The sequence below is a fragment of the Mus caroli genome, chromosome 8 (genome assembly GCF_900094665.2).
Source record: "Mus caroli chromosome 8, CAROLI_EIJ_v1.1, whole genome shotgun sequence".
In the NCBI taxonomy this organism is placed as follows: domain Eukaryota; kingdom Metazoa; phylum Chordata; class Mammalia; order Rodentia; family Muridae; genus Mus; species Mus caroli.
The window spans coordinates 103,995,409-104,021,952 of record NC_034577.1 but is presented as its reverse complement, the minus strand read 5'-3'; the positions used below and the strand labels follow the sequence as shown (position 1 = coordinate 104,021,952).

The 26,544-nt window shown below is 39.3% G+C and overlaps 1 protein-coding gene across 2 annotated transcripts in view; it reads right to left on the bottom strand.

Moving 5' to 3' along the window:
• The window catches only part of Cntnap4 (contactin associated protein like 4), a 290,563-nt gene that overhangs the window by 55,608 nt on the left and 208,411 nt on the right, over positions 1-26,544 (bottom strand). For both annotated transcript variants that reach the window (XM_021169778.1, XM_029480968.1), the window contains exons 12-15: positions 23,289-23,408; positions 12,658-12,855; positions 6,609-6,765; positions 3,506-3,633 (exon numbers count right to left, since the gene is read on the bottom strand). In XM_021169778.1, coding sequence (XP_021025437.1) covers positions 3,506-3,633; positions 6,609-6,765; positions 12,658-12,855; positions 23,289-23,408 — 603 coding nt within the window. The remainder of the gene's footprint in view (positions 1-3,505; positions 3,634-6,608; positions 6,766-12,657; positions 12,856-23,288; positions 23,409-26,544) is intronic.

Here is a 26,544-nt window from a genome sequence, read left to right as displayed (position 1 = left end):
CTCTCTCTGCCTCTCTCTCTGCCTCTCTCTCTGCCTCTCTCTCTGCCTCTCTGCCTCTCTGCCTCTCCCTCTGCCTCTGCCTCTCTGCCTCTGCCTCTCTGCCTCTGCCTCTATACCTCTGCCTCTGCCTCTGTCCCTGTCCTCCATGCCATTACAGGCTTGATCCCCACCTCTCTCTTTTTGCCTTTTGCAATTACTTTGCCCCTCACTATAGCACTAAAGCAAGGGAGCTAATTAACCATGGACTGAAACCCCTGAAACTGGGAAGCAAAAGCAAAGCAAAGCAAAGCAAAACCCTCCTCAATTCAAATAACTTGTCAAGATATTTTGCTGCAACAGTGAAAATCTGTCTAATGTAAGGCCTCATGTGAATATAACTCTCATCCCATAAACCACAGGAGGCATAAGGACCAAATAGTCAATAACAATTAAATTAGTAAATCATAAGTTAGTTAGCAGGCCTCAGAATATTATAAACAAGATATATATTTATATTGTTAAGACTGCTTTCTTCTGTATCCCCTGAACTGTACTGTTTAATGTTAGCAGGATACACACATGGATCCTAGAATCCTTTGTGCATGGCAGGCTGGTGTGCTGCAAGATTTGTGTCGGCAACCCTGACCTCTCCCCCTAGATACTGCTACACGCTAATATCGACTAGGAGAAGGCAGAGAAAGGAGACCTGGATGTAGACTTACCTTAAAGCATAATTTTAAAAATTAATTTTAAAAGTATATAATCAGTGTGCTTATATGTGTGGTTCATTTCTGATATTCTGTCTGTAGGTGTGTGTGTGTGTGTGTGTGTGTGTGTGTGTGTGTGTGTAAGGGAAAGGAAGAGGGAGAGGAGGAGGGGGAGGGGAGGGGGAAGGGGAGAGGGAGGGAGAGGGAGAGTATGTAGGGGTTTGGAAGGGGAATATAGGGGGAGGTGACCTCATAAGGTCAAACAGGAGTTTGACCTTAAATATAACATTAAATGTAACATTATATGACATTAAATATAAGAATATTTAATGCTTAAATATTCAGCAAGAATTTTAGATAAAGCCAGGCATAGTGGCACACGCCTTTAACCCAGCACTCAGGAGGCAGAGGCAGGCAGATTTCTGAGTGTGAGGCCAGCCTGGTCTACAGAGTGAGTTCCAGGACAGCCAGGGCTATACAGAGAAATCCTGTCTCAAAAAAAAAAAAAGCAAAAAAATAAGTAAGTAAATAAATAAATAAATAAAATAAATAATTCTAAGGGTTGGAGCTGGAGCGGTGGCTTAGAGGTTGAATTGCTCTTGTAGAAGACCCAGGTTCAGTTACCAAATGGTTGATCACCACCGGTAACTCCATTCCAGTAGATCTGAAGTTCTCTTCAAGCCTCTGCAGGCAATAAACATTAATGTGGGGCACACACACATGCAATGCACACACAAACACTCACACAAAATAAATATTTTTTTTTATTTTTAAACAAAATATTTATTTGAAAGGAAGGAAAGAAGAAAGAAAATCCCGAGGGAGTAAATTAGTAATGACATCAGTAGAAGTACACCTGATTCCCAGAAACTGTGGGACACGTCATAAGAGAAGGGGCCTGGTTGGTTACTGTGGCACCATAATGGTCTAGAGACATGGAGAAAGAGTCAAGACAACTTCACCCCTGGAAACCTCAAAGCCAGGATGGCAGGAGGTGGCTACCTCCCCTCCTCCCAACCAGACACCAGGAAACCTACTCGCCCTCCATTAACCCTAATAAGAATTCACTACCCCAACAGTGATCAGAGTTCACTCCTGTTTGACCTTATGAGGTCACCTCCCCCTATATTCCCCTTCCAAACCCCTATATCCCCCGAATATTTAGATGAAGTGTCTTCCAAAACTCCTGTCATGGCCAATTGTACACAGGTACACAAACCTTGCCGCAGAGACCCTGGACACTTCCCAAGAGGCATAAATACCATTTTCTCCCAATTAAATGGACTCACTCCAATCAAGATCCTGCCTGCACCCACCAGTGCCCAGCTATGCTTCCTTCTGCCCAGCCTGGTGTGCAATGAGCCTGACTACCCTGAGGGAGAGAAGCAGACATGGCCAGCAGGTTACTACAGTTCTTTCATCTATGCAGTGATGGGGCAGGTGATGAACAGAAACTTCTCCATAGCCACAAAGTATTGTGTACTCCTCTGGATACATGCTGAGTTTACGACCTCATCTCTATGCTCATAAGTTTTCCCTCCAGTAAATATCCTTATGTCATCTTCCTATGATAGTGGGATTGAGCCAAGGATAGGGCTGATGCACACCAGAAATGGTGGGTGAATAGCAGTTTTATAGAATGCATATGTAATGTTTATAGGCCAGTAACATTTTTGCTTTTTAACGAAGCAACTTTGCTATGCATTTTCCTCTATCTACTGAATGTCACATCTTTCCTGGTTCTGTGGAGCTCCCACCATAAAACTGTATTTTAAGGGCATGCTTTAATGCCAGCAAGTATTTCTATTTCCATTTTAATTTCTGGAAATACTAAAAGCATACATAATCAATGCGTCTACTTTTAAGCTAACTGATTTTGATGAGAAAGGTTAATAATCTCTGCTCATTTCATTCCCTGACAAATATTTAGATATCTATGGGCATGCACCGTGTATGTGTGTGTGTGTGTGTGTGTTTATGTGTATATGGGTGTATGTGTGTATGGATGTGTATGAATGGGTGTGTGTGTATGGGTGTGTGTATGGGTTTGTGTGCATGTGTATGTGTATGTATGTATGAATACGTGTGTGTGTATGTGTGTATATGGGTGTATGTGTGGTTATGTATGGGTGTATGCCTGTGTGTTTCATAAACTACATCTGAATATTAAAATCCCACTTTAGAATGGTTACACATTGAATACACAGAGCAGAAGACCAATTGCTTGAAAGTCAATTCACACACATATGAACTGAAAAAGAATAGAGATTAAAGGTTGAAATATGTTTGATCAAACTGACATGTGCTTCTATTGATTTTTTTTCGTTTCACCCCAGGCTTACCAGTAGGAAGTACACATGAGCTCTTAACCGTTCTGTATAGTGCTGATTCCTTCTAAGCAAATAAAGATGCAGAGAAATTTGGGGTTGCTAGGATGCATTTATGAACCAATCAGCTAGGTAGCCAATAATTTCTTTCATTTTCTTTTTCTCTCTAACCTTTCATAAAGTAAAGATGGGTTGTGGGAGACATACTTGCCTCCAAGCCTCACAGTCTGAGTTCAGTTGCTGGTACCCACATGTTGGAAGGTAAGAACAGACTCTCTCAGATTGTCTTCTGGCCTCTACATGTGCACTGTTGTCACATGTTCCTCCCTCCCAACCCCCCTCCATATACATACATGAGTGTCATAAATTTAAAGAAAACATGCCATGGGTTTTCCTGATACACTTTGGATCACTACCACTGTCATGGAATGACAGGTAATAGTTAAACACAAAGACTGTCTTCCGGTAAGTTCATATCCTGGGGCCACTTACTGTCTCCCCGGCAGAGCAGAGGCCCCAGTTTATAGGCAGCTTCTGAATGGGGCCGTCCTGTGTCCGTAATCACAATCTTAGTGACAGGCAGATGTTCTTTATAGGAGAGGAATCCAGTGTCATTGGTCCTAAAATAAACAAGAGCATCAACAAAATCCTCTAATTAGGATGATGAGCATAATTCTAAAATAAGCAACGATTTTCCCAGCTCTTCTAAATGAAGACTCTCCTACTAAGTTTGGACACTTATTAAAAAAAAAAATCCAATTGCTCATCGCAGAAAATATGGCAAGATGTTGGTGCCTCTTATAGACATTCAAGTCTAGACTACAGAACTATAGCACAGGTTAAGATTAGAACGCAATGGCCTCTTGAGTGGATGCCTTTCTCCCAGTTCAACAGCCCACTTTCATCCTATAGAAGGTTCAATTACTGGCTACTGGTGGACTCAGGTCTTTATTGTGTACCTACTCCTGAGCTCACTGGGATCCAATGGGCAGTGTCTAACTCATGGCCACACAGATAGCCCTGATTAAACTCAGTGGTCACAGAACAAAATGAAAAATCATGAACACGGGAGAAGGACTTATTTGTTGGACAGAGGAATGGACAGCAGAAAAGAGTAGTCAGAATGTACAATGTGCATGGATGAAATTCTAAACGAATGAATGTGATTAACAATAAATAAATATAATGATCTGTGCTCATCATTGCTTATAAAACGGACAAAGAGTTAGAACAGTGGCTATCTTTCTCAATCAGGTGGAAAATTTTTCACCTACTTGACTTAAATGGCTTAGTTACAGACAGTTGGCATTTCACTTTTTTGGCAAAGTAATTTTTTTTCTTTTTTTCTCCTATGTTTTACTCAGGGGTTGGGGTGGTGTTGTCTTGTCCTTATTGATTAACTCCATATTCCTCTATATCCATGCCTGTCTTCTCTATGCTGCTTCCTTAATGAATTATAAAATACATCCATGACTTTTCAGTCTACTTTTACTTTATATCTCACAATATATGATATGGCAAGCTATGCACGAGATTGCTTAACACCCCTATACATACAGAAGTGCACACTCAGAATTTGCTTGCAGTATTGTGGTATTTTACTTTAAATGCATGCTATAAACTTTGAAATGTAACTAAACAATGAACTTTAATTTTGTATTTAAGGAACACTGGGTAATTTATAATATTTTCTGGTGCTCTTCATTTCTTAGCTGAGTTTTCCATCTGAGGTGATTTCTTTTCATCCCAGAATATTTGCTACTATTATTTTCATTTAATTTGCCATTCTACAGTGCACACTCTGTCCTTTAGTATGGTTCACTCTTATTTGTTTTAAATTCCCTATTCACTCACAGTGGTTATTTTTAACTTTCAATCTCTCCCCAATTTCTTTCAGACTATCCATTCCTTAAAGTACAATTTTGGTAAGAGAGATGATAGTCTTCATATAAAAATTAACATAAAAATGTAATCACAGTTCTATGATTACACATAGGTTCTTCTTCTTCTTCTTCCATGTTGTGCTAAGAGCCTTATATGTGTGCATGTGTTTGTAGATACATGCATTTATTAATACATTCATGTACACAACACATATATAGCATTATCGTGGTCATGATGCTTGACAGGCAAACACATCATTTACATAATACAAATGATGAGTTCACGTAACAGCAACTGATCTCTGAAACACATGTACATTTTATAATCCCATCGGTCATACTCAAATCTAGATTATGAATGCTTCAAAGTGATGGGAACAAGTGACAGAGGTGGGATTACCGATATTCTGTAACTGAGGCTCAAAGGACACTGGGACAAGGAGGCAGAAGGGGTAGAGTAGAGGGGGAAATATGATCAAAATATATTGCAGGGGAAAAAAATCAAGAAAACAGAAAAGAATGCCAAGGCTAAGGAAATTAAGGGATGCTGGGAAATGTGTTTGGAACACAGCACAGCTAATGGACTCATGGACTCACAACAGCTGCAATAACCAGGACAACATCAAGTCTGTGGACACTCTAGTATGGACTTAGAAAAAACGCACATAGGGACCTCGAGGAACTCACAGGCTCCACCCTTAACTAAGGAGCTCTGGACTGTTATAGCTTCTAGGGGAAGAAGAACTACCCTTGTGAGAGAGTGTGTCTACTGGAAGGTTACTCATGCTCCAGGGGACAGCTGCATACCCATGTGTTTGCCACAATACTAACTGGAAATAAATGGCTTTTTTTTTCTTTTTAAGTAAAAGATGAAGATTTGAAGCTGGGAAAAGGACGTGTGCAGGAAGATTTAGAGAAGATAGAAAGGGAAATGGGTCTGATCATATTGTATGGTATACAGCTATGAAATCCTCAAAGACTACATTTTTAAAAATTAAATGTATACAGGTTCAGCTGCTTACTAAAATAAAAATGTAGGGTAAAGATATGGGAATATAAACATTTAAATATTCATTTACAAATGATATATAAGAGCAATATACCTATAAATTCTATGCTAAAAGATTTTTAAAAATCATTAAAATTTTTAGGATTAAAAGAACACATACACAGGATTTATTTTCTGCTTATAAAAATAATTTATATTCTCAAGTCCCTAAATTTATAGATTCCCATTTTGAAGATTTTTATCCATATAACAATTGTTCTTTGTGGCATGCTTTCCTTTGGAAAAAATATGAAAGAACTACATGCTATAATAATTGCTCAGATTTATAGTAATTTAAAACCTACAAACTTGTACTATGGAAGCTTACAGCCTATATTGATGAGACGTGCTTCGGTAACTGAGTACATACTGTTATAGAAATAGTAGAAAGTACTGATATTAACAATAAAAAGGAACTCAAAAAATCATAACTTTCATGTCATAGATGTTTCAGTTTTCTCATATGATAAAAATAAAATAAGCAAAATGTGTGGTCCGTCATTAAAACTAACCTCTGATCGATTTCTCTCTCAACTTGTAGTACTAGAATGACCGCACCATGTATCATCGAAACATAGTTTCATCTAATTATTTCCTCGAATCAATGTGTCTAGCATCCATGTAGCTGCATAATACCCTTGACATAATTAATTGGAAAAATTACCATTCGTTCAGATCTGCATCACAGTTGCAATGATACTGGGCATCAATGCAGTTCCCTTCCAAGCCACACGTGCACTTTTGATGCACAGGCAAGGAACCACCCCAATAGGTCTGTGTCTCATTGGTTCGTCCCACCCACCAGCTCCGAGGGCTTCCATCTGAAAGACAAAACAGAAGGATGAGATAATCTGTTTCCACCTTAGATCATTGTGCTTTCTCCCTAAGTAATTAAAAGAAAAGGTGGGGTGGGGGTATGAGGGAAGGAAAGAGTCCAAGATGGGAGACATAGCGAGAGAGGCAGAGATGCTGAGAGGGAGGCAGAAACAGGGACATAGACAGAAAGAGACTGATGCGGTATAATAATGCCCTAAACATTAATTGACAGCATTTTGGAAGAAATTATCTTTACAAGACACTTTGTTTTAAGTCTATTTTTTTTTATAAAAAAATAGCATTTTATAATCTTTATAGGTGTTTATTGCTCACTTACCATTTATGAGTATGTGTTTGTGCCTACATAATTTTATTTATATCCCATGTATGCAGGTACCCAGAAGGTGCCATCAGATCTTCTAAACCAAGAGTTACAGTTCACTGTAAGGCATTTTATGTGGGTGCTAGAAACTAAATATGGGTCTGCAGTAAGTGTTCCCCACTTGCTCTTCACCCCCTTATTCTCAGTGTTAAATGAAGAATACGTTGTTCTTTAAATAGAAACCATCAGCTGGTGTTGATTCATGAAAGGAGAGTTTCCATTTGCAACTTAAAAAAAAAACCTTTAAAACAAATTGGCATCAAAATATAAACTGTGGTAATTAATATAGTAAAATAAAATTGATTCTAAATCCCAAAACATTCTGAAGAGTTATATAAAGGCACTGACTGGTCTCCATATATTTATTGGCTAAAAATATACTAGCCGTTTATTAGATATCAGGCATGGTATAGCACTCCTTTGTCATGATTTAGGATTTATTGGGAAGTCTATATTTTCTCTTCCATTTACTGGCTGGGCTATTTATTTGAAGACTAAAAAAATAATCCTGAAAAATCTTCATGCCTGAAGCAAATATTACAGTTAAAAAAAAAAAAGTTTCCCCTAGCTACATGCATCTCTTTCTACAATAAATGTTCAGCTACCAGCTTCTTCCCAGAGCCAAGACTAAACACGATGCCAAGGAACTCAAGCAAGGAGCAGACAGAACATTTAGCAGAGGATTTGTAGAAAGGGATGTGAGGCATGCAGATAATCTATCTCAGGGGGGAAAAAGTTCCGAGGAAAAGAATCATAGTGTTTGGAGACTGGGCAAAAGAAAAAAAAAAGAATAGAAAAGAAAGAAAGAAAAATGCAAGCAACAACCCAATCAATCACATCCCCACAAAGGACAGACCATTTTCCTCCCGACTTTAAGCCTTTATGCTACTGCCACCATTGCCACTGGGAATCGTCAGCTTTTGCTCAAACGTAGCCTAATCACTGACAGTGCTCATTTCAGCCTACTATTAAGTAGCCCTTCTGCAAATGCTTACAGCTCTCCTCCCACCACCAAGACAAACAATTGCCACGATTAAGAGAAAATGAAAACACAGACATTGGAAGCTTGTGTTCTATAAAGTTACTAACATCGATATTCTACTTCTAACTTGATTAACAATTCATCAGCTGTTACGCTTGCTTGATACTTTTCTACTATTAAGGTACAATGCTTAAATATATATGACTCATATACTCATATTCCCTCATAGACCAAGGGAAAATAGACTCTTATTCTTAAGTTCTAAGTCAAGTTTACACTTATATTTCTGATCTTCCCTATAAAAGATAAATTGCTGAATATTTTGTATGTTATTTATCACTATAATGTGTGTGTTGTATATGGGTGTTGTGTGCACATGCTGTATTGTGTTGTGTGTGTATATATATGTATGTGTGTGGTATGTCTGTATGCATATGTGTGTGTGATGTGTGATTTGTATGTGTATGCTGTATGTGTGTATGTGATATATGTTGTGCATGTGTTGTGTATGTTGTATGTGTGAAATGTATGTATATATGTGTGTATATGTACATATGTGTATATGTAATGTGTGTGTATGACTTTGTGTTTGTGTATAGCAGTATGCATTTGGAGGTCGGAGGAACCTTCAGGATTTGGTTCTCTTTGGCCAGCTGGAGCCCAGGGATAAAACTCACATCATTAGGCTTGATGACATCTGCCTTTGCACCCTGAGTCATCTCAGCAGGCTTGGCTAAGTGCTTAAAGACATCAAATACACTTGAACCTATCTAAGGCTTTTTAAAGAGTAACTAACTAATTTAAATAAGGGTATAAATTCGTTTGTAAAAGCACAAGGAATATGTTTTGATTAAAATAAAGCCATGCTAGTTACATTCTGTCCTCCATAGTTAAACTCTGAATCACCCTGAGTATCCCCAGAAACCGTCCTTCCAATGAGCTGAGTCACAAATCCTCATCCGCTGAGAACATTTGTTCATTAAATCCACTGGATTCTTACTCAGTGACAGCACTTCAGTGCTAGAAGCTGCTAAATCCCTGGGATCCAAAGGTCCAGGTTAAGCCCGCCTTCTGTTCCATCTCTTGCCTTTCCTATTGGAACCTCAGCAACTAAATTATTCTCTCTTTCCTCAGTTCTTCCATCTCAGATAAACTCTGAGTATCTACCCCAGAAGACCAGTAATTAGCAATCACCAGCAATCATCGTTGCCTGCCGGTCCACAGCCTTCTGGGGTTGGGTGGTCTCTTTACTAATCTGATGGTTAATATTGGCTATCATGTTGGCAGGATCTAGAATCACCTTGAACACAGTTGCTCTCAAGCTTCCTAATGCTATGACCCTTTAATAGAGTGAGCTGCAACCATAAAATTATTTTCATTGCTACTTCATAGCTGTAGTTTTGCTAAATGAATCGTCATGTAAATACGTGATCTGCAGGATGACCAATTAGAAAAGGTCACTCAAATCCTCAAAGGGGTCGTGACCCACAGGTTGAGAAACACTGCTCTACAAAGAAGGGTTCCAGACACGCCTGTGAGGAAAGTATCTAGATTAGCTTAGCCTCTGGGCATTCTTAGCATGCATTTTTTTAAGTAGGTTAACTGAGACAGAAAGCCCACCATCAAGATAGACAGCATCCTTCCCTGGGCTGGGACCTAGACTACATCCAATGGAGAACGCCAGCTGAGCAGCAATGATCAGCATTGTCTGTTTCCAGTGTGAGATTGTAACATTCCCACCTGCCTCATGTCCCGGCCACTAGGACCTCCTACCACTGTGACTATACCCTCAGCATGTGAGCTGAAATAAACCCTTTCTCTCTTAACATGCTTTTGTTGGGGGGTATTTTATCAAAGAAATAGGAACAAGAGCTAACACAGCAGTGTAGTCTCAAGCTTGGCTGCAGTAGCTTGCAAGGCTTTGCTGCTACCAGAGGTGTAAAGTCCTTCTTGCTTCATGCTCTGCTTTTTATCACCTTGGAGATCCCATCTGTTGGTTTTAATATCATGTGACTCATTTGTGAGTTTGACGATTTTCTTCCCATATGTTTTAGTGATCAGATTTATTGGGTTAGTGAATGGAAATCGTACACCATGATATATCCATCGTGAATTGATTGGGACCATCCTATCCCTTCATGGAGTTATATGTGTGAGTGTTCTGTGCATGTACGAAAAGAACAGCTCTCTTAGTAAACTCTAAGTGTACAATACAATATTGTAGTTACCAAGCTGCACAATGGAATAGTATCCAATTTAAAAACAAAAACAAAACCAGAGGGGAATCCTGCTATGTCTGGTGAGAATAAATTCACAGAATATTATGCAATGTAAAATAACATAAATATTCAGCAAAATGAACAACCGAATGATCTCTTTCCTTCTGGGCTGTGTATTTTCACTATAATTACAAAGAATGCCTGAGGATTCAAGTATGTCACCTCAGGTGTGTTATCCAATGGAAAGCTACATCCCTGTCTTTGTTGGTGGCACCTTTCCATAGATGTTATTTCCTTGGTGAATCAAAGCTTCATCTACCCTAGTCCTATATCTAATCAATGAGAGACCTAGAGAGGAAGTTAACCCTCTCTTCATATGCAAGAAAATCTTCTAATTTTCATGATGGTGTGGCCCTCATTCACAGAGTTGAATTTTTAGGATATAAGATGAATTGGCACCAGTAAGATGGTGATTGGGTGGATAAAAATCTAAATAAGAACGTTATGGAAAATAGCAAAGGGAGAAGGGAACTTGCATATTGTAGAGAAAATAATCCTACATCAAGTGAGCAGAGAGTAAGTGGAGATCTCACTGGAAAAAGAAGAGGGAGCTGTCTGACACCAGTCCTGCTGTGCCATCCTTTGTGTGGGTGCTCCACATGCCATGCGATAGTCGTATGGCCTACACTTAAAAATATTTTCTCAATGGTCCATCTGCCACTGAAGCCCATGCTAGGCTAAAAAACAAGAGTAAAACAAGGTGACTTTGTGGAGCATAGGTCTTAGTACCCTAATTTTCAAGGAAAATACCCCAGTATCACAGCTCAAAAGCACTACTAAGCTGCAGAGAGGTATAAAGGTCGAATATGCAAAGTAAGCTGTTGAGGTGTGGTCTGTTGCTATGTACTATGATGCTAAATGCTGCCCCTGGTTGCCTCAAGAACAGGGATGAGAGAATCCTCACCTATCTACGCCAAGTAATGCTATGTGACCTTGCTCCTTCATTTAAAACTATTGGTTGGATAAAGATCAACAGCCTATAGCTGGGCAGATGAAAGGTAGGTGAGGTGTCGGTCCTTAGGCTTGGGATATTAGATAAAGACTATGAGGAAGAAAAAGGTGGAGAGAGGAGAGATCGTCGTGGGGTAGGTGAGGCATGAAAACATGGCCATGAGAGCTGGCCAGTTAAAGTTAAGAGCTGCCCAGATAGAAAATGGCAGGTTATAACTTGGGGTTATGGGTAGGGAAGTAGACAGACTAGTACAGTGGGTAGATATGTGCCCAGATCTTGTGCTTTAAAGGCTTATTATAAATATAGAGGTTGTGTGTCTTTTATCTGGGAACTGGATGATCAAAGGCAGGGTGGAAACGCCCAATGGGATTAATTATTACTACAACAGTGGGTCTGGGCATGTCCTCCTTGTCTAAGAAAAGCAGTCGGTGTCACACAAATGAGCAGAAGGCAGCTGAACATTTTAAAGAGAAGACATGCAAGTGGAAGCAAGGCTTCTTAAGGCTTGATTTTTCTCCATGAAGATTTGTAACGTAGACGATTGGAAGACGTGTTAAAATGGCGGGAACGCCATTCTGCTCGCTTCAGAACCACTTCATTAAAGTCTATTCTATGGCCGAAGCTACAATGCCTGCACTGCTCTAGCACCATGAAATGCTCTAAAGAGAAAGTGTAAAGTGCTGGAGCGATGGCTCAGTGGTTAAGAGCTCTGACTGCGGTTCCAAAGGACCCGAGTTCAAATCCCCTGGAGAAAGTGTAAAACCCAGACAGAACTAAAACTGGTTCTTCATTACTAGAATGCACGAGCTCGCATGAATTCTTCTGGTTTCCGCCTGAGCAGCTGAAACCACCATTTCTGGCAGCCTCTCCTAATTTTCAGCTATACCTAGAGGCTAGTTGTCAAGAGTTCATGAAGAAAGAGTTACGCAGAATAGACACTTTGAGACATATTTGTATTAGCTCTCGTCCTTGATAAAATAAACCGTATGTGCCGCTTGCTCTTTATAGGGATAAACGTCTTCTCCCTTCATCTAGTATCAGAATGAAGCCTTGACTGCACAGTTATCCGATTAAGGCCAAGAGGAGAGTCAGAAAGCAATCCGGGCTTTGAACAAAGCTCGATGTAAATTGACCTTGTGCTTCTCTCCAGGCAAAAGCATCCACGAGATTTCCAAACTGTGACACGTTTGCTAAGTGAGCAGCAGAACATCAGCACCTCCGTGAAATTAAAAACCCCAGGATGCGGCTGAGCAAGCACACCGTGCAGCCCGGAGAGCGTGTCAGGTGCCTCAGTCTACTCACCTTGCTGATTAACAAGCCGCGACTTCTTGCAGTAATACACCAGCTCCTGTTGGCAGTGCTCCGCCCGGTTAATGGCGGCCTGGAGCTGTTCCATGCTGGCCATGTACTCAAACACCCCAGTGTGCGCATTCTCAGAGTGAGTGTTCCTGACTCTCATCAAGTCGGAGCCGTTGTGCTGTATGACGGTCCATGCCGTTTCTTGTATGCAGAAATGGGGGAAGAAAGAGAGGAGACCATCACTAGTCTGCAAAAGTTAAAATAAATAAAGAAAATCAAAATCATCTTCTCTCTGAGTTGAATTTTTTTTCTAGTCATCAAATCTCTCTGAGAGGCAAAATCAACACAAATGGACTCTCAAGTTTTGTAAAATTATAATGACTCTCTCCCCTGAAATAGATGCTTATTCCATGCGTTTGCCATGGTGTTGTTTGTTTTATATTATTTAACCACAGCAATATTTATGAGAACGTTATTGGAAAAAATCAGAACTATTGAATTTTTTTAGTCACGGTCATGGAGTGAAATCTAATAGCCTAGCTTTTTAAAGATACATCACTATTTTTTTTTCTCAAGAAAGAAACAATTGCACATGTCCTAAGTGTAGAATATTATTTGTTTTATACATGTAGAATTACATATTATGATGTAGGAGAAAGTGCATATTATAATTTGTAAAATAACTTAGATTATGTGATGTAAAAATGAAATTGTTTACTTTTAAAATTATTCATGTTACCAACCAAAATGAAGTCAAAATTTTAATCTCTCTTTAATCAATATTAGCATATACCTTTTTTTCTTTTTTTTTTTTTTTTATTGTGTGTGTGTGTGTGTGTTTAAGGCTGTACATATGACTGTATGTACCCTTGAAGGCCAGAAGAGGGCACCAGGTGTTATGGAATTTGGATCATAGTCAGTTGTGCATGGATGAATTTGCCAAATTTGGGGGGGGGGGGGCGAGTAATAAATTACAGAATATTCTCTATTTAGCTAATATAGCCACAAGAATCAACAACACAAACAAGGTGGAGGGTCAAGTTTATCTCCATCACTCCTGTGATAATCAAAATAGAAAGATGGGTAAAAGAGACAGGAAAAAGAATTCAGTGTTCACTGTCTTCTGTTTATGGGTCATGGTTTCCTGTGAAATGGCAGCTTGGTCCCTTCATTTTTTTTCTTTATGTCTCCGCTTAGCATAGGATGCAATCAGCAGAATGCTTCTCTGCAGAAGGTACTAATATATAAGCTAATAAAATTAATTATGGGTGGCCTACAGAACGTGGCTGAGGTCATCGGATAGAGCTGGAAACCTGGCATGTGTCTGTGCCCTTCAGAAAGCATAGCAAAAACGTAAAAATCCAAGCTTGAATTGGGAGAACCAGTCAATCGGCTAGGTCAGAAATCCTGTAGTTTTTGCTGACTCAACCACTGCTGTTGGAAGTTTAAGGTTATTATTATTACCAGGAGGCTGTAGTCACCCTGAGCTCTGTCGGTGTGGCTCTTATTGTTCAACAGAACCAATGGCCTTTTCTTGGGGTGACTCTGCTGCTGCACATGAAGAAACTTAACTCTGGCTGACTGGCTTCCAGACAAGCAAAACAAAGAACCTGCTTGGAGCCTTTGTCGCTGGGTCTTTTGGGTCACTTAAAGAGGGACCTCCCTACAGTCCAGCTTCCCTCTTCTGAAAAGGTTAAAGCCACCATGTGTGGCCACTCTTCAATGGCAGCTCATATAAATGTTTCCTTTTGGAAATACTGAAGTAGACAGACCTTAGCAGAGGTTCTATAAGCAATTTTATTTTCTGATACAAAATGCTGCACTACATGTGCAGTTAATGAGAAGTTGCACTTAACAGCCCATTTAGATCTCCCAGGCAAACGGATAGGAAATCATCCGAGATTTTCAGCAATGGAGGCGAGGGCTCCTGAAGCCAGATCTGGAGCCACCTGTTTAGGAGCAACTTAGTGTCACTTTCCTAGATGTTCAGACCGGATTACAGTAACTGAGGTTTCTGGTGTGGCTTTAGAAATGATCATCAGAAAATTAAAGGAACATGTAATCTGTAGTGAGTCATTTTACTGGGCACTTTCGATGTGAAATCATTGACATTGTTTCCCATTGGGTGTCACCAGCTCACAGCTTGACCCATGCAGAGGGCATGTGCGAGGGAATGAGGAAATCATCAAATAAGGAAACAGATCAATAGAAACGGCACGGCGCCTAGGTTAGAGCACAGCCCAGGAGGCCATCTGATTGCCATCTGTGGTGTCTCTGAAACTTCCAGTGCCATTGAACTGTTTCATAACACTCTAAGTGACAGATGACAGAGAGGATGGTGACCTGCCATGAACAGTCTATGATGGCACAGTCTATGATGGCACACTACTTCCAAACTAACAAGTTATTCTGTCACATATACAGATAGCTACCTTCATCTCTCATCTATCAATGATCTATCCATCCATCACTTATTTACCAATCACCATTTACCTTCTATCACCTATGTATTCATCTATAATTTATTGGTGTATCTATTACCTATCTATCTTTTATCTATCATACATCATCTATCAGCTATACATCTATCATCTATATATCTATTATCCATTCATCTATAATCTATCATCTTTGTAAAGATCCATCTATGCTTTACCTATCCATCATAGATCTGGATATTATATATTCATGCATGTATCTCCTTATCTATCTATCCTCTTACCTACAATTTATCATCTGTTCATCACTGTCTGTCATCCATCCATATATCATCTACCTATCCTTTACCTATCACCTAGCTAGTTCCTCTATAATCTTTCATCTACCTATCTACTCATCCATAATATATAATAAATAGCTGTCATCTATCTACCTATCAACTATCTACCCATTCGCAATCTAACATCTATGTATCTATCATCTATCTGTCATCAATTACACATTCATTTACTATCTATCCATCTATCAAGTACTGACCTTCTGTCTTTTACTACTGTCACCTACTTACCTACCTACCTGTCCTAACTGACCTGGAAGTACTCCTTATTGGGAACCATTTCTCACAGGGAACCTTAACAGCTGAGGTTTCTCACATTCCAGTTTCTCACAAGCCATGGCACCGAGTGCCAGATGCACCTGTGTGTGTGTGTGTGTGTGTGTGTGTGTGTGTGTGTGTGTGTGTGTGTGCTGCAGCAGAATCCCAAGACAGGAGCCCTGACTAGTGGGATGCAGGTCTTCTACAGGATGACTCTCCCCCTCCCCATCCCTAAAGTGAGAAGAACTGTGGCTCTGGAATGTAACAAATCTGGACCAGGGAGGTTACAAATCCTTAGATTTTAATTACCCCAGAGGGTGGGTGACAGGCAAGCCTTTAAATCTCTCTAGAGAGATTTACTCTCTGTAACTTGCAAGACAAATCTACATTTGAAGGTTGTTCAACCTCACAGTGGTTCTGTGTGTTGTTTTGCTTTATGGTTGCACTTGTAGCTGTTGTCAGTTTTTCGGCCTCCCTTAGAAAGAATAACATTGTTTCCTTACACGTTATTAGGAATTCCTGTGGCTAGACAAGCAACTACTGTTTGATCGACAGCCGACTGACGTGCCCCCTCTGCAGCAGCAGAAGACAGCTTGGCCTCCCTTTACACAATCATATTAACAGTCCTCATATGTACATGTGTTTGTTATTTCATTTCTCCTTTGACCTGTCTCTAACACAGAACCCATCTCTCCATTAATAATACACTCAACACAATCTCTAAAAATGCGCTTTCAAGTGTTTACCTTTATGTCTGTTTTACAGTCATGTTTTTCATTTCCTGAGAAATTATTCCTTACTAAATGCAACAAGAGTTATGGGGTAAGGAATCGAGGGGCAATGAGCAAGAAGAGATTGCTGAAACAGGCAGAAAAATCTATGGAGTTTAAAAAAAAAATTAGAATGGTAATTTGAGTTTGCCATTGTCTCTCCCTGAAGAGATTTCTAATACTATGAATTGTAAATAAAGCTACTGAGTAATTAAGGCCTTGATTTACCTGAGGCTGACTGCTATTTTTTAGGGTGATAACAGTATAAAGAAAAAAAAAACCTGCTGTTTAAGCAACATAGTCACAAAGCTGTGGCTGCCTCGTGTTTAATAGCCGAGGGTGACAGATGAGCTAAGGGCTGGAAGGAGCAGGTAAGGAGTACGGGGCTCTGAAAAGCAGAAGAAGGAGGCCAGCTAACAGTCTTGGTGCTTACATAGCTGCTTCTCTGTTAACCGAATGGCTGCTAAGAAGCCTCTCTGCCTCTGGGTTCTCCAAGGTAAAAATAATCAGGCAAATTTTGTAAGACCCTTGTCTTATTATAATAATAGCATTGAGTGTCCATTAGGTGAAAGTTGTTGTCTCCTAGCCAACAGAATGGAAGCCTCCTCCCTGGGGAGTTTATCTAGTTGGGCAGGTCAACAACCCGAGCAAGACACTACCTCTCAGGAAGACAGGGTTTTATTTAAGTCACAGTTAGAAATAGACGGAACTATTATCCCATTAAAGGGATGATACACTTTTCCTTCCCAGAATTCCCACACACTAGGACCATCCATATGAACCACAGTGAGGCTCTGTTGGGTCCACTCAGATTTCTCTGCCCTGACTCAAAAGTAAATAGATAGATGATAGATTGATAGATAGATAGATAGATAGATAGATAGATAGATAGATAGATAACATAAAATAAAAAGCCTATCTTTCTCTTTTCTTCTGGCTCTTTCTTTCAGATGCTGGCAGAACCAACCTGTGCTGTCTCTGCCACTTTGGGCTTTGTGTTGTACATCTGAAGCTCTCTTCCCTGCCATGTGGCCAACCTTCATGCCCAGCTCAAACAGCTTGGCTCTCTCGTTCTCTCTCCTAAGCTTCCAGCTATGAATCGGTGATAGCCTTCACCCGAAAGCGCCCACACTGTGTAAGCATCTCCTTCTTTGGATTTGGCAGAACCTGAAAGCCATAGGCTTGGGACAGCTTTGAAAGCCAACAATGTTGGGGAACTCAAGCCCCCCTCCCTGCCCCCAGAATGACTCAGTTTCCCTCCAAGAAACCCTGATATCCCCACGTCATTATGATAAAAATCACACTAAACTACTTGTTAAAAAAAAAAAAAGTAGAGTTGTCAGCCCAGAAACACCCAACAGTACAGCAGGGAATGGAGAGGCAAAGGCCCAGAATTTCCATTGGTGGAGGATTTGAAAGCGACCACTTTAGCTCCCCCTGAAGCAATCTTCTTTACAATGTAATGTTTGATAAACAGAAACTTTTAAAGGTGAAACTATTTCATCCCAGCAAACACGGTGAGTTTAGAATAGAATAAAACCACCTTCCACCAAACAGCTACATTCCCGGGGACTGATCTAATTCTATTTTCAAATTATATTTAGGAAGCCCAATTGGCAAAGAAATGTCCGTCTTTAATGTGACTTAAGAAACTATCCATTGGAAATACAGACTTTTGTTTATTTGCTTGCGTCAGTTAGCTTGTAATGCTTAGACTTATTTTTAATCCACTTGGAATCTTTTCCTTCACAGTGATTTCAAACTTCTATTAGTTTTCTAAGTCACACATTTGCAAGCTACTGATTCAGCAGTGTGCCTGGTTTTCTTGACGGCTATACCTGATTTGGGTAACAAGAAGAGACACACAACAGGGTACTGATCAAAGTGGGGGAAGGCTTCGGGCTGCAAGAAAAAAAAAAAAGGACCGAGATTTAAGTTCTTGCCTGTTCCACCTGATACCATCAGCCTGTCACACTGACATTTGCTAAGTCTTAGTGTCCTCGTTTGCAAAAGTAGAAGCCAAGGGGACTCTCACACTGTCACAAGTGCTTCTCCGACCTCTGGCTGGGGTTGTTATATTCTGAGTTCCCTCTTTTGTTGGACTATGTTTCAATATTCTGAGGCTTCCAGAGACAAGGAGCTGTCCCTGAACAACTGTGTCTCTGCCCTCAACATCTGGCAGGCATAATTCAGCAATTTGCATATGGTGAGGCATGCCTGAATTAATATCCATAGTAGCATGTGAGGTAGTTGATCCCATCATTTATAGATCTTTATTATTTGTGAATTCATCCACTTGCTGGAAATTTATGTGTAACCCTGAAATTTTCTAGTCATTTGTAGTCATGCACAGAGTAGCAAAAATTGAGTTCAGCCAGAGCTGAAGAAACAGCTGCTCCCTGCCTCTCGCTTCAGTTTTCATATTGGAAGTGAATGGAGTTATGATCTATCTTGTAATCCTTCCCTTTCTCTCTTCTAGCTGACGGTATTGCTGTTTAAAATGCCCCCCTAATACTGCTGAGGTACTGAGAATCATCATTAAGCTCAAACCATGATCTGAACATAAAACAAGTTAGAGGACTACTGCTCTGCCTTGGGTTCCAATGCTTTGGGTCATGAATTCAATTTTAATGAATCACAGATCTCTTTCCTCTTTCCCTATGTGTGTGCATGCATGCATGCATGCATCCGTGTTTGTATGACTGTGTTTGTGTGACTGTGTGTGTGTGTGTGTGTGTGTGTGTACACACGCGCATAATGGGTATGTGTATGTATAATGTCTTTTACCTTAAACACATATAAAGGATTAAATATTGATCTATTGAGGGGAATGCTGTTACCAGAGGGCTCTTGCAAACCTATCTTACTATGTTCTGCTTAGGAGCAATGATTTAGTATTTTTTAATCTAATGTCCATGTGACTTTATGGAACATGACTAACCATAAATCAATAAATGATCCCTCCTATCTACTACCTCACTCTCTGCTGTTTTCTCTCTCTCTCTCTTTCTCTCTCTCTCTCTCTCTCTCTCTCTCTCTCTCTCTCTCTCTCTNTCTCTCTCTCTCTCTCTCTCTCTCTCTCTCTCTCTCTCTCTCTCTCTCTGTGTGTATGTGTGTGTGTGTGTGTGTGTAAGCCTCAGATACCAGAGATATTAATTAATTTGCATAGGTCATATTTTTCAGAATCACAACAAATACCTCATATGTAGACAAATAGCTCATAAAGCATTCGTGGGAACACTGAAGTGTGTATCTTACATAGACAGATTCATCCTTTGTTCTTTGTGAAAATTTTTTTTTCACAGTGAGTATATCTAAATTTACAGAGCAGACAAAAATCTGAGAAGCAGATGTCTCAAACAGCACATCCAAATCTGTACCCATAAAATAACCATTTTGAAGGACTGTTACGGTTCTATGCCCCTCCTGACCTCAGAGAAGGAAACTCCTGGCTACTGTCTGGGAATTTGTAACCTGCAGACTGTACAGTCACACATGGGAGGCAAGCCTGTCGAATCAGCGTGTGTTTTAGATTGGTTTGGTCTCGAGAACTGTTTCCTCAGCGGTTGCCAATTCATGAAGCCACCAACCAATGCATTTGAAAACTCTCTAAAGATATGTTCTACAGTAATTCTCACACCACAAAAAATCAATAGCCCAGGATTAACCACTGACCTGTGGTTTTTAGAATTGTATATTAGTATAGACCTATTGTTATCTTCTGTTCAGCCGTCTCCTTCACATCTTGTTTGACTGTGACAAGAAATTGTCAACTTAAAATAGTTAAGTGAAATTTCTGATGTCCATTCCTCAAAGGTTTTTTTTTTCCTGATCTTATCTCCAGTAATGCAAGGACTTTGGTTGTCCATGTATATCATGCTTCTTCTTGCTTTCTTACATCTCATATGTATGCCACACACACAGGGCTAGCTGGTCTCCTTTCCCCATCTGCATTGCTATTGGTCAAGGGCAATAGCACCAGGACCAGCTTGTCACTGGATACCTGCGGTGGTGACTGGTGGTGACTGGATGGGCTGTTCCCCCATAAGCCTCTAGAATTCGAATACCTGGTCTGCAGCTGGTGGTTCTTTTTGAGAAGGACTGGGAAAAGAGATGTGGGGAAAGTATGTCACTGAGGTCAGGTTATGCCACTTGCTCTCTGCTTCCTGTTTGTGGTTGAGATACGAGTTCCTGACTAAGGCTCCAGCCACCTGCTGCCTGCTACCTCTGTCCTGCTATTGTGGAATCTCACTCCCTAAAAATGTTACAAACCCAGCCACTTCTATACATTGCCTTAGTTTTATTAAAATAGTAAGAAAGTAACTGATACATTGGTGCTTCCTAAATGGCCTCCTAACTTTAATGCTCTATCTATTGGTTCTTTGCCCCTGGACAGGCATTTGCCAATGTGAGAGCAACTATGGTCCTATCAAAGGAGTTCGGGCTGTATACACTATATAGGACTGTGCTCTAAATACGTTTCCCCTCACTAGGGACAATACCCAACGACTTTAAGACTCTATAGTAAGGACCACATAACTCTCCCTCTTCTTCTGCCCTTTGTTTGAATCTCTTCTTATCTTTTACTATGCCCCACTCACTGGCCATACTCCAAGCTAACTTGGGTTCATTGCTGGGATGCCTGGAGGTCTTAGGAGTTGGCATTTGCCATTGTTTCTATCTAGAAGTTTCTTTCTTCAGATATCCACAACTAGACTTTTCAGTAGGAAATCTCCCTCCACAACAACGTGTGACTCGACTCAGAATTGCCCCCTTCCCTTCCTATCGTTCCCTTACTGCTATGGATGTCTAACCACAGCACTGTGAGGTGTTACTTCCTGCACTGATGTAGACTATCTATGCCATGAAGGCCAGCATAACCCTTACTAGCCATACGTGACTCAGCAGTTAAAATTTGACTGACAATTATTGGGTTTAGTTAAAGTACTTATATTTGCTTGCATTGATAAAATGCATTTGAAATCATTGAACCTTGGAATTAATCTAAATCAACTTAGAGTATTATATGGCTAACATTGGACAAAACAGCATACCTAGAATTCTCCTTTTGTATTTGATGAAAGAAAGATAGATGTGCCCTCTTTTTTGACATTTATATACAATTCCCCTTGGTGCCAATTGTTGAAATGGTTACCTTTTTCTCATTGTCCATTTCTCTCATTTTGATAAAACATCAGTTATTTCAACATGAATGAAACTATTTATGAAGTCTTTTTTTTCTCTATTTACTAATGTTTATTATACCTGCTACAACTGAGTCCTTCAGCTCTGTTCTTCAAGACTGACTTATTTCTGACCCTTTCCTTTGTGCTCATAAAGTATATAATATGCTTATCCATTCTCACCAAAATAAACACACCAACCTACAAACAAATACCCCACTGGAATTTTAATTTAGGTTTGTACTAAAAATCAATATCAATCTTGCAAGAACTGACATTTTTATAATGTTGAGTCTCTTAATTAATGAAAATTTTATATTCCTCTCTACCTCTAGGATTTTAAATTGTATAAAGAACATTTTATACCTATCTGTGAGAAGCCTTGAAAATCCTCTGTTGTATTTTTTTAACCGTGTGTTTGAGAGTTTTGAGGCGTTGGAGATTCCATCTTCTAAAAGGTCATTTTCTAATTGCATACTACTAGTATATAGAAACAAATAATCTTATGTATTTATTTATCTGTATTTATTATTTATATTTATTATTTATTTTTCTGTATGTAATTATTATGAATTAAAATCATTTACTAGGGTTCTCCAGAATATTTTAATATGTACTTTAATAATCCATGAATAATGAAAATTATAGGCCATTCTTTCCCATCCTTGTGCTTTTTCTACCAATTGTACTGGCTAAGACCCCCCCATAAGAAAGCTGTTCACACTGGCAAGATGGGGAAAGTTCTCAATAGTTACAAGCTGATACCCATGTTAACAGATCTTTCTGAGCACTCTGGCTCTTTTTGAATCGTGGGTAGATGTTGAATTTAATCAAACCCATTTTTTCCTGTGACTGCTAATTTATGTCTGAATTTATGTAGAATAGGAATTCTAGAAAACAAATAAATTTCATAGTTACACATATTTAAAACAATGGCTCTTGTTTTTTCCAGATCTTTCTTTCCTAAGCATTGATTGCTCTGACAACGGCTGTGTTTTGAGACACAATAGGAAACGCTTATCCTTAGGAACATGGCTCAGTCACCACTTGCACACAGACTAACAATATTGTAAATTATTAACATTTAACTAACACATCTGTTAAATATTTATGTTGTGTTTTACTAAATAGTACTGTGATGCTTAGTTTTAATTATCATCTTGCTACAATCAAGAATCTCCTGGGAAGAGAGTTCCAATGAGGAATTATGTAGGGAAGGTTGGTCTGTGTGCCTGTCTGTGGATGATTATCTCCTGGGAAGACTCGGGCCACTATGGGTAGCATCATTACATTTGCTAGACTGTGTAAGTGCAGAAAAAGCTAGCTTGAGCACTGAGCAAGGATGTATTCATAACCTCTTTTCCTGACTGTGGATCTGATGTAACTAGCTGCCTCAAGATCCTGTTGCCATGACTTCCCCCAAAAGATACACCAGAATCTGGAATTGTAAGCTACCATAAACCCTTTCTCTCCTAAGGTACCTTTTGTCAGGGTGTTTAATCACAGCAACAGTGAGGAAACTAAAACTAATAATCTACTTCAGTCATGTTGCAAATCAGATTGATGTTATACTTATTTCATTTTAATTTTTGTGCAATCAGTCTATTAAAGCAGATTTATCTAGTCAGTGGACGTGTGTTAACTTACCAGTCATATTGCAGTATAAGAGGAATGGCTGCAAAGGACCACTCCCATCTGAGTCTATGTAGTAGAATCCAGAAGCATTTCCTTGGTGCTTATAGGCTTCACATGACTGCTCATAGACAGCTGAGAGAGAGAGAAAGAGAGAGAGAGAGAGAGAGAGAGAGAGAGAGAGAGAGAGAGAGAGAGAGAGAGATCATGAATGAAATAACATGAAAAAAATCTCTCAAAATTTGAAAGATTTACAGTAGATCCCCAAATCTATGCACATCACTGGCCAAGGGAACAGGTAATATTTATATTTTAAAACAAAATCCATCCTTCTTTTTTTTACAAATTAATATGGATGAGATGGCTAACATACAAAAATTGAGGTTGTATTTTATGACGTTTTTATCTCCAAAGGAGAAGACTATTAGATCAAAATGAAAATTTAACCTACTTTTTATGGTAGAAAGAAGGAGAGAAGGGAAGACAGCTATTTAAATGTTAAGACCTTTGTAAGTATAATGTGGTATCTTGTGGTACCCATTTCAGAATATCTAATTCTAGTATCACCTTGTAATAACCTAACATCTGAAGTACAATATCATAACCTTCAGAGCTAATCAGGTGCTGCCCAATAATTATGCAGTGGGGATATTTTAAATAATATGTGAACTATGTTACTTTCTCACATCAACTTAGAGGTAAACATTTTTCTTTGAAGGGGGAAAATGATTTGCAAAGTTCCTCATCTATAGTTTTAAATGTAATTATGAAACTTCTCTAATGCTCTTTAATGAGCATTCAACACAATTAAGATTCAAAGCAGAGCAAATATTCATATGAAATATGCCCCCAAGTGGTCTCATTGTGTTGTGATCCATAATTGAATTTTTTATTATAGGAGTGTATATTTGCCATGCATAAGGCTTGATATTAACATCTGCGAAGTGCACACTTCTCATTGAATGCCTGGCCAAATGTTCTAGTAACTTCCATTAGGTTTTTAATTCCATGAAGTCTGAAATACAAAAAGAAACCTCTGGATAGCCTCCCTCAAATCAATTTTAAATTTTTGAAAATTGTGTTAATGAATGTTTGGACGACATGAGACATCACAGCTAATTTGTGAAAAGTTATAAATTGTTCAGAATATCCTGGAACCTCCCTTCTATATTATTGCTCTGCAATATGACGGTGTCATTTCTTCCTATTTAAATGACATAGATAGAGACATAAGGACCCAGTGTTTTGTGGCTATATTTGCATTGTTCACTGAAGTGGGCATGTAAAATGGTTAGTTTTATATTCCAGGGAGCATATGCATATGGTTATAAATGCCTTACAAGTGGTTGCCAGAGATATAAACATAACTTTGGGATGGTGATAAGCTTCCAAAAGCACACGAATGGACAAGGAAATTAGACCTTCTTAAAATTTATTTTTTATATGTTTTAAGATTTACTTTTATTATTTTTAATTACATGAAGGTGTGTGTGTGTGTGTGTGTGTGTGTGTGTGTGTGTGTGTGTATGGGCATGTGTGTGTGTGAATACAGATACTACAAGCCAGATACAGGGGCCCAGAGAGTCAGATCTCTCTGAAGTTTTGGCCACCTGGTCTAGGTGTTAGAAACTGAAGTCAGATCCTCTAGAAGAGCAGTGCATGCTCTTAAATGTTGAGCCAACTCTCCAGGCGCACTGTTTTACTAATTATATGTATTTGTGTGTGGTAGAATATGTGTGTATAAGTTCAGGGGCTTTAGGAGGTCAAAAGAGTTGGTTCCTTTGGAAATGGAGTTGTAGTAGAAGCTTGTGAGTTGGTTCAAGAGGGCAGTGATAACAGAATAAAGATCCTTCATAAGAGCAGCACTTGTGCTCAACTGATGAGCCATCTCCCTAGACCTAAATGGGAAATACCTTAGCGTTAATGTTCACTGCTTGATCGTCTATGGCATGATGGGTATTTCCTAATTCAACCCTTTTCTTTTTGAAGACAAACTCTCACTGTTAGTCCAGTCTAGCCTCCAAGCCATGATGCCTCTGCCTTCACTAGCTGAGTACTAAGATTCCAAGGGAATCTTCTAGAAGATTTCACCTTTGCTGCTGTACTATGACTAACAGCATTGTTCTAGCCCTGTTTCTCAGAACATGTGGACCAAACTCCTTCAGCTCTGTTTAAATATCTTGCTCATGGACCTATCCTGTTAATTTTTTAATATGTTCAATGACCTTTCTATCCCATTCAAGTTTCTCCTCAGAGATGTTTGTGTTTATATTTACACTCACATATTAATAACAATAAAACAAGCAGAGTCAATTCCAATGTATTTAATAGCTTTCAGACTTGAGTCATTTATTATAATGGAGATGGCAAAGGATATTTAAGAAAAAATGAAATACACTGTCCTTCAATAGCTGAGTGACATGGTTGAGTAACTTAGCCTCTGGTGACAGTTTAGATGAGGCTTCATCTCCAGTGAGCACTTTTTTGGTAAGATCCAAGGAAAGATTGCAATATATATATATATTCAATACCTGGCTATGGACTCATGAGGGACTAATAGGGTCAACAGACTCTCTTGAACACAGTCTCTCTACTCTTGAACTAGAACCTCTTGGAGTCCTCTATAGCATGTGCAGAGATGAGAGCCAAGGATTCTGACTCCCACTCAAGTAGAGACACAAAACAATGAGCTGTGTAGTTGACCTTCCCAAGGTTGTATGGCAATTGACTTTGCAATGGACACTCTTGCTTCAGATCAACCTCTGCTTCTGCATTGCTCAGAATTTGAGAAATAACATAAAAAGTGGATGTGGGGATGGGCATTTGGGCCACTCCCTTGTTGAACATGTATTGAACAAGTAGACTACAAAAATAACATAAGGCTTGCAGCTTAAGTAAATATTTCAGTAGAAAAAGGGCACATGATTTATAATATAGAATATATATATATATATATATATATATATATATATATATATATGCTGTGACCTCAGGCCCTGGAGCTTCTTCATTCTGCCTACCCTCTGTAAACCAACTTGGGAAGTTTATTAATATCCCTGAATTATATCATGAGTTAACTAGACCAATAACAGTACTGACCTAAGAGGGAGATATCAGAATCAACTGACTTAGCATGTATAAAATACCAAGCCTATGCTTGGAATTTACAGGATGCATAATAAAGCCGGGCATGGTGTCACACGCCTTTAATCCCAGCACTCAGGAGGCAGAGGCAGGGGTATTTCTGAGTTCGAGGCCAGCCTGGTCTACA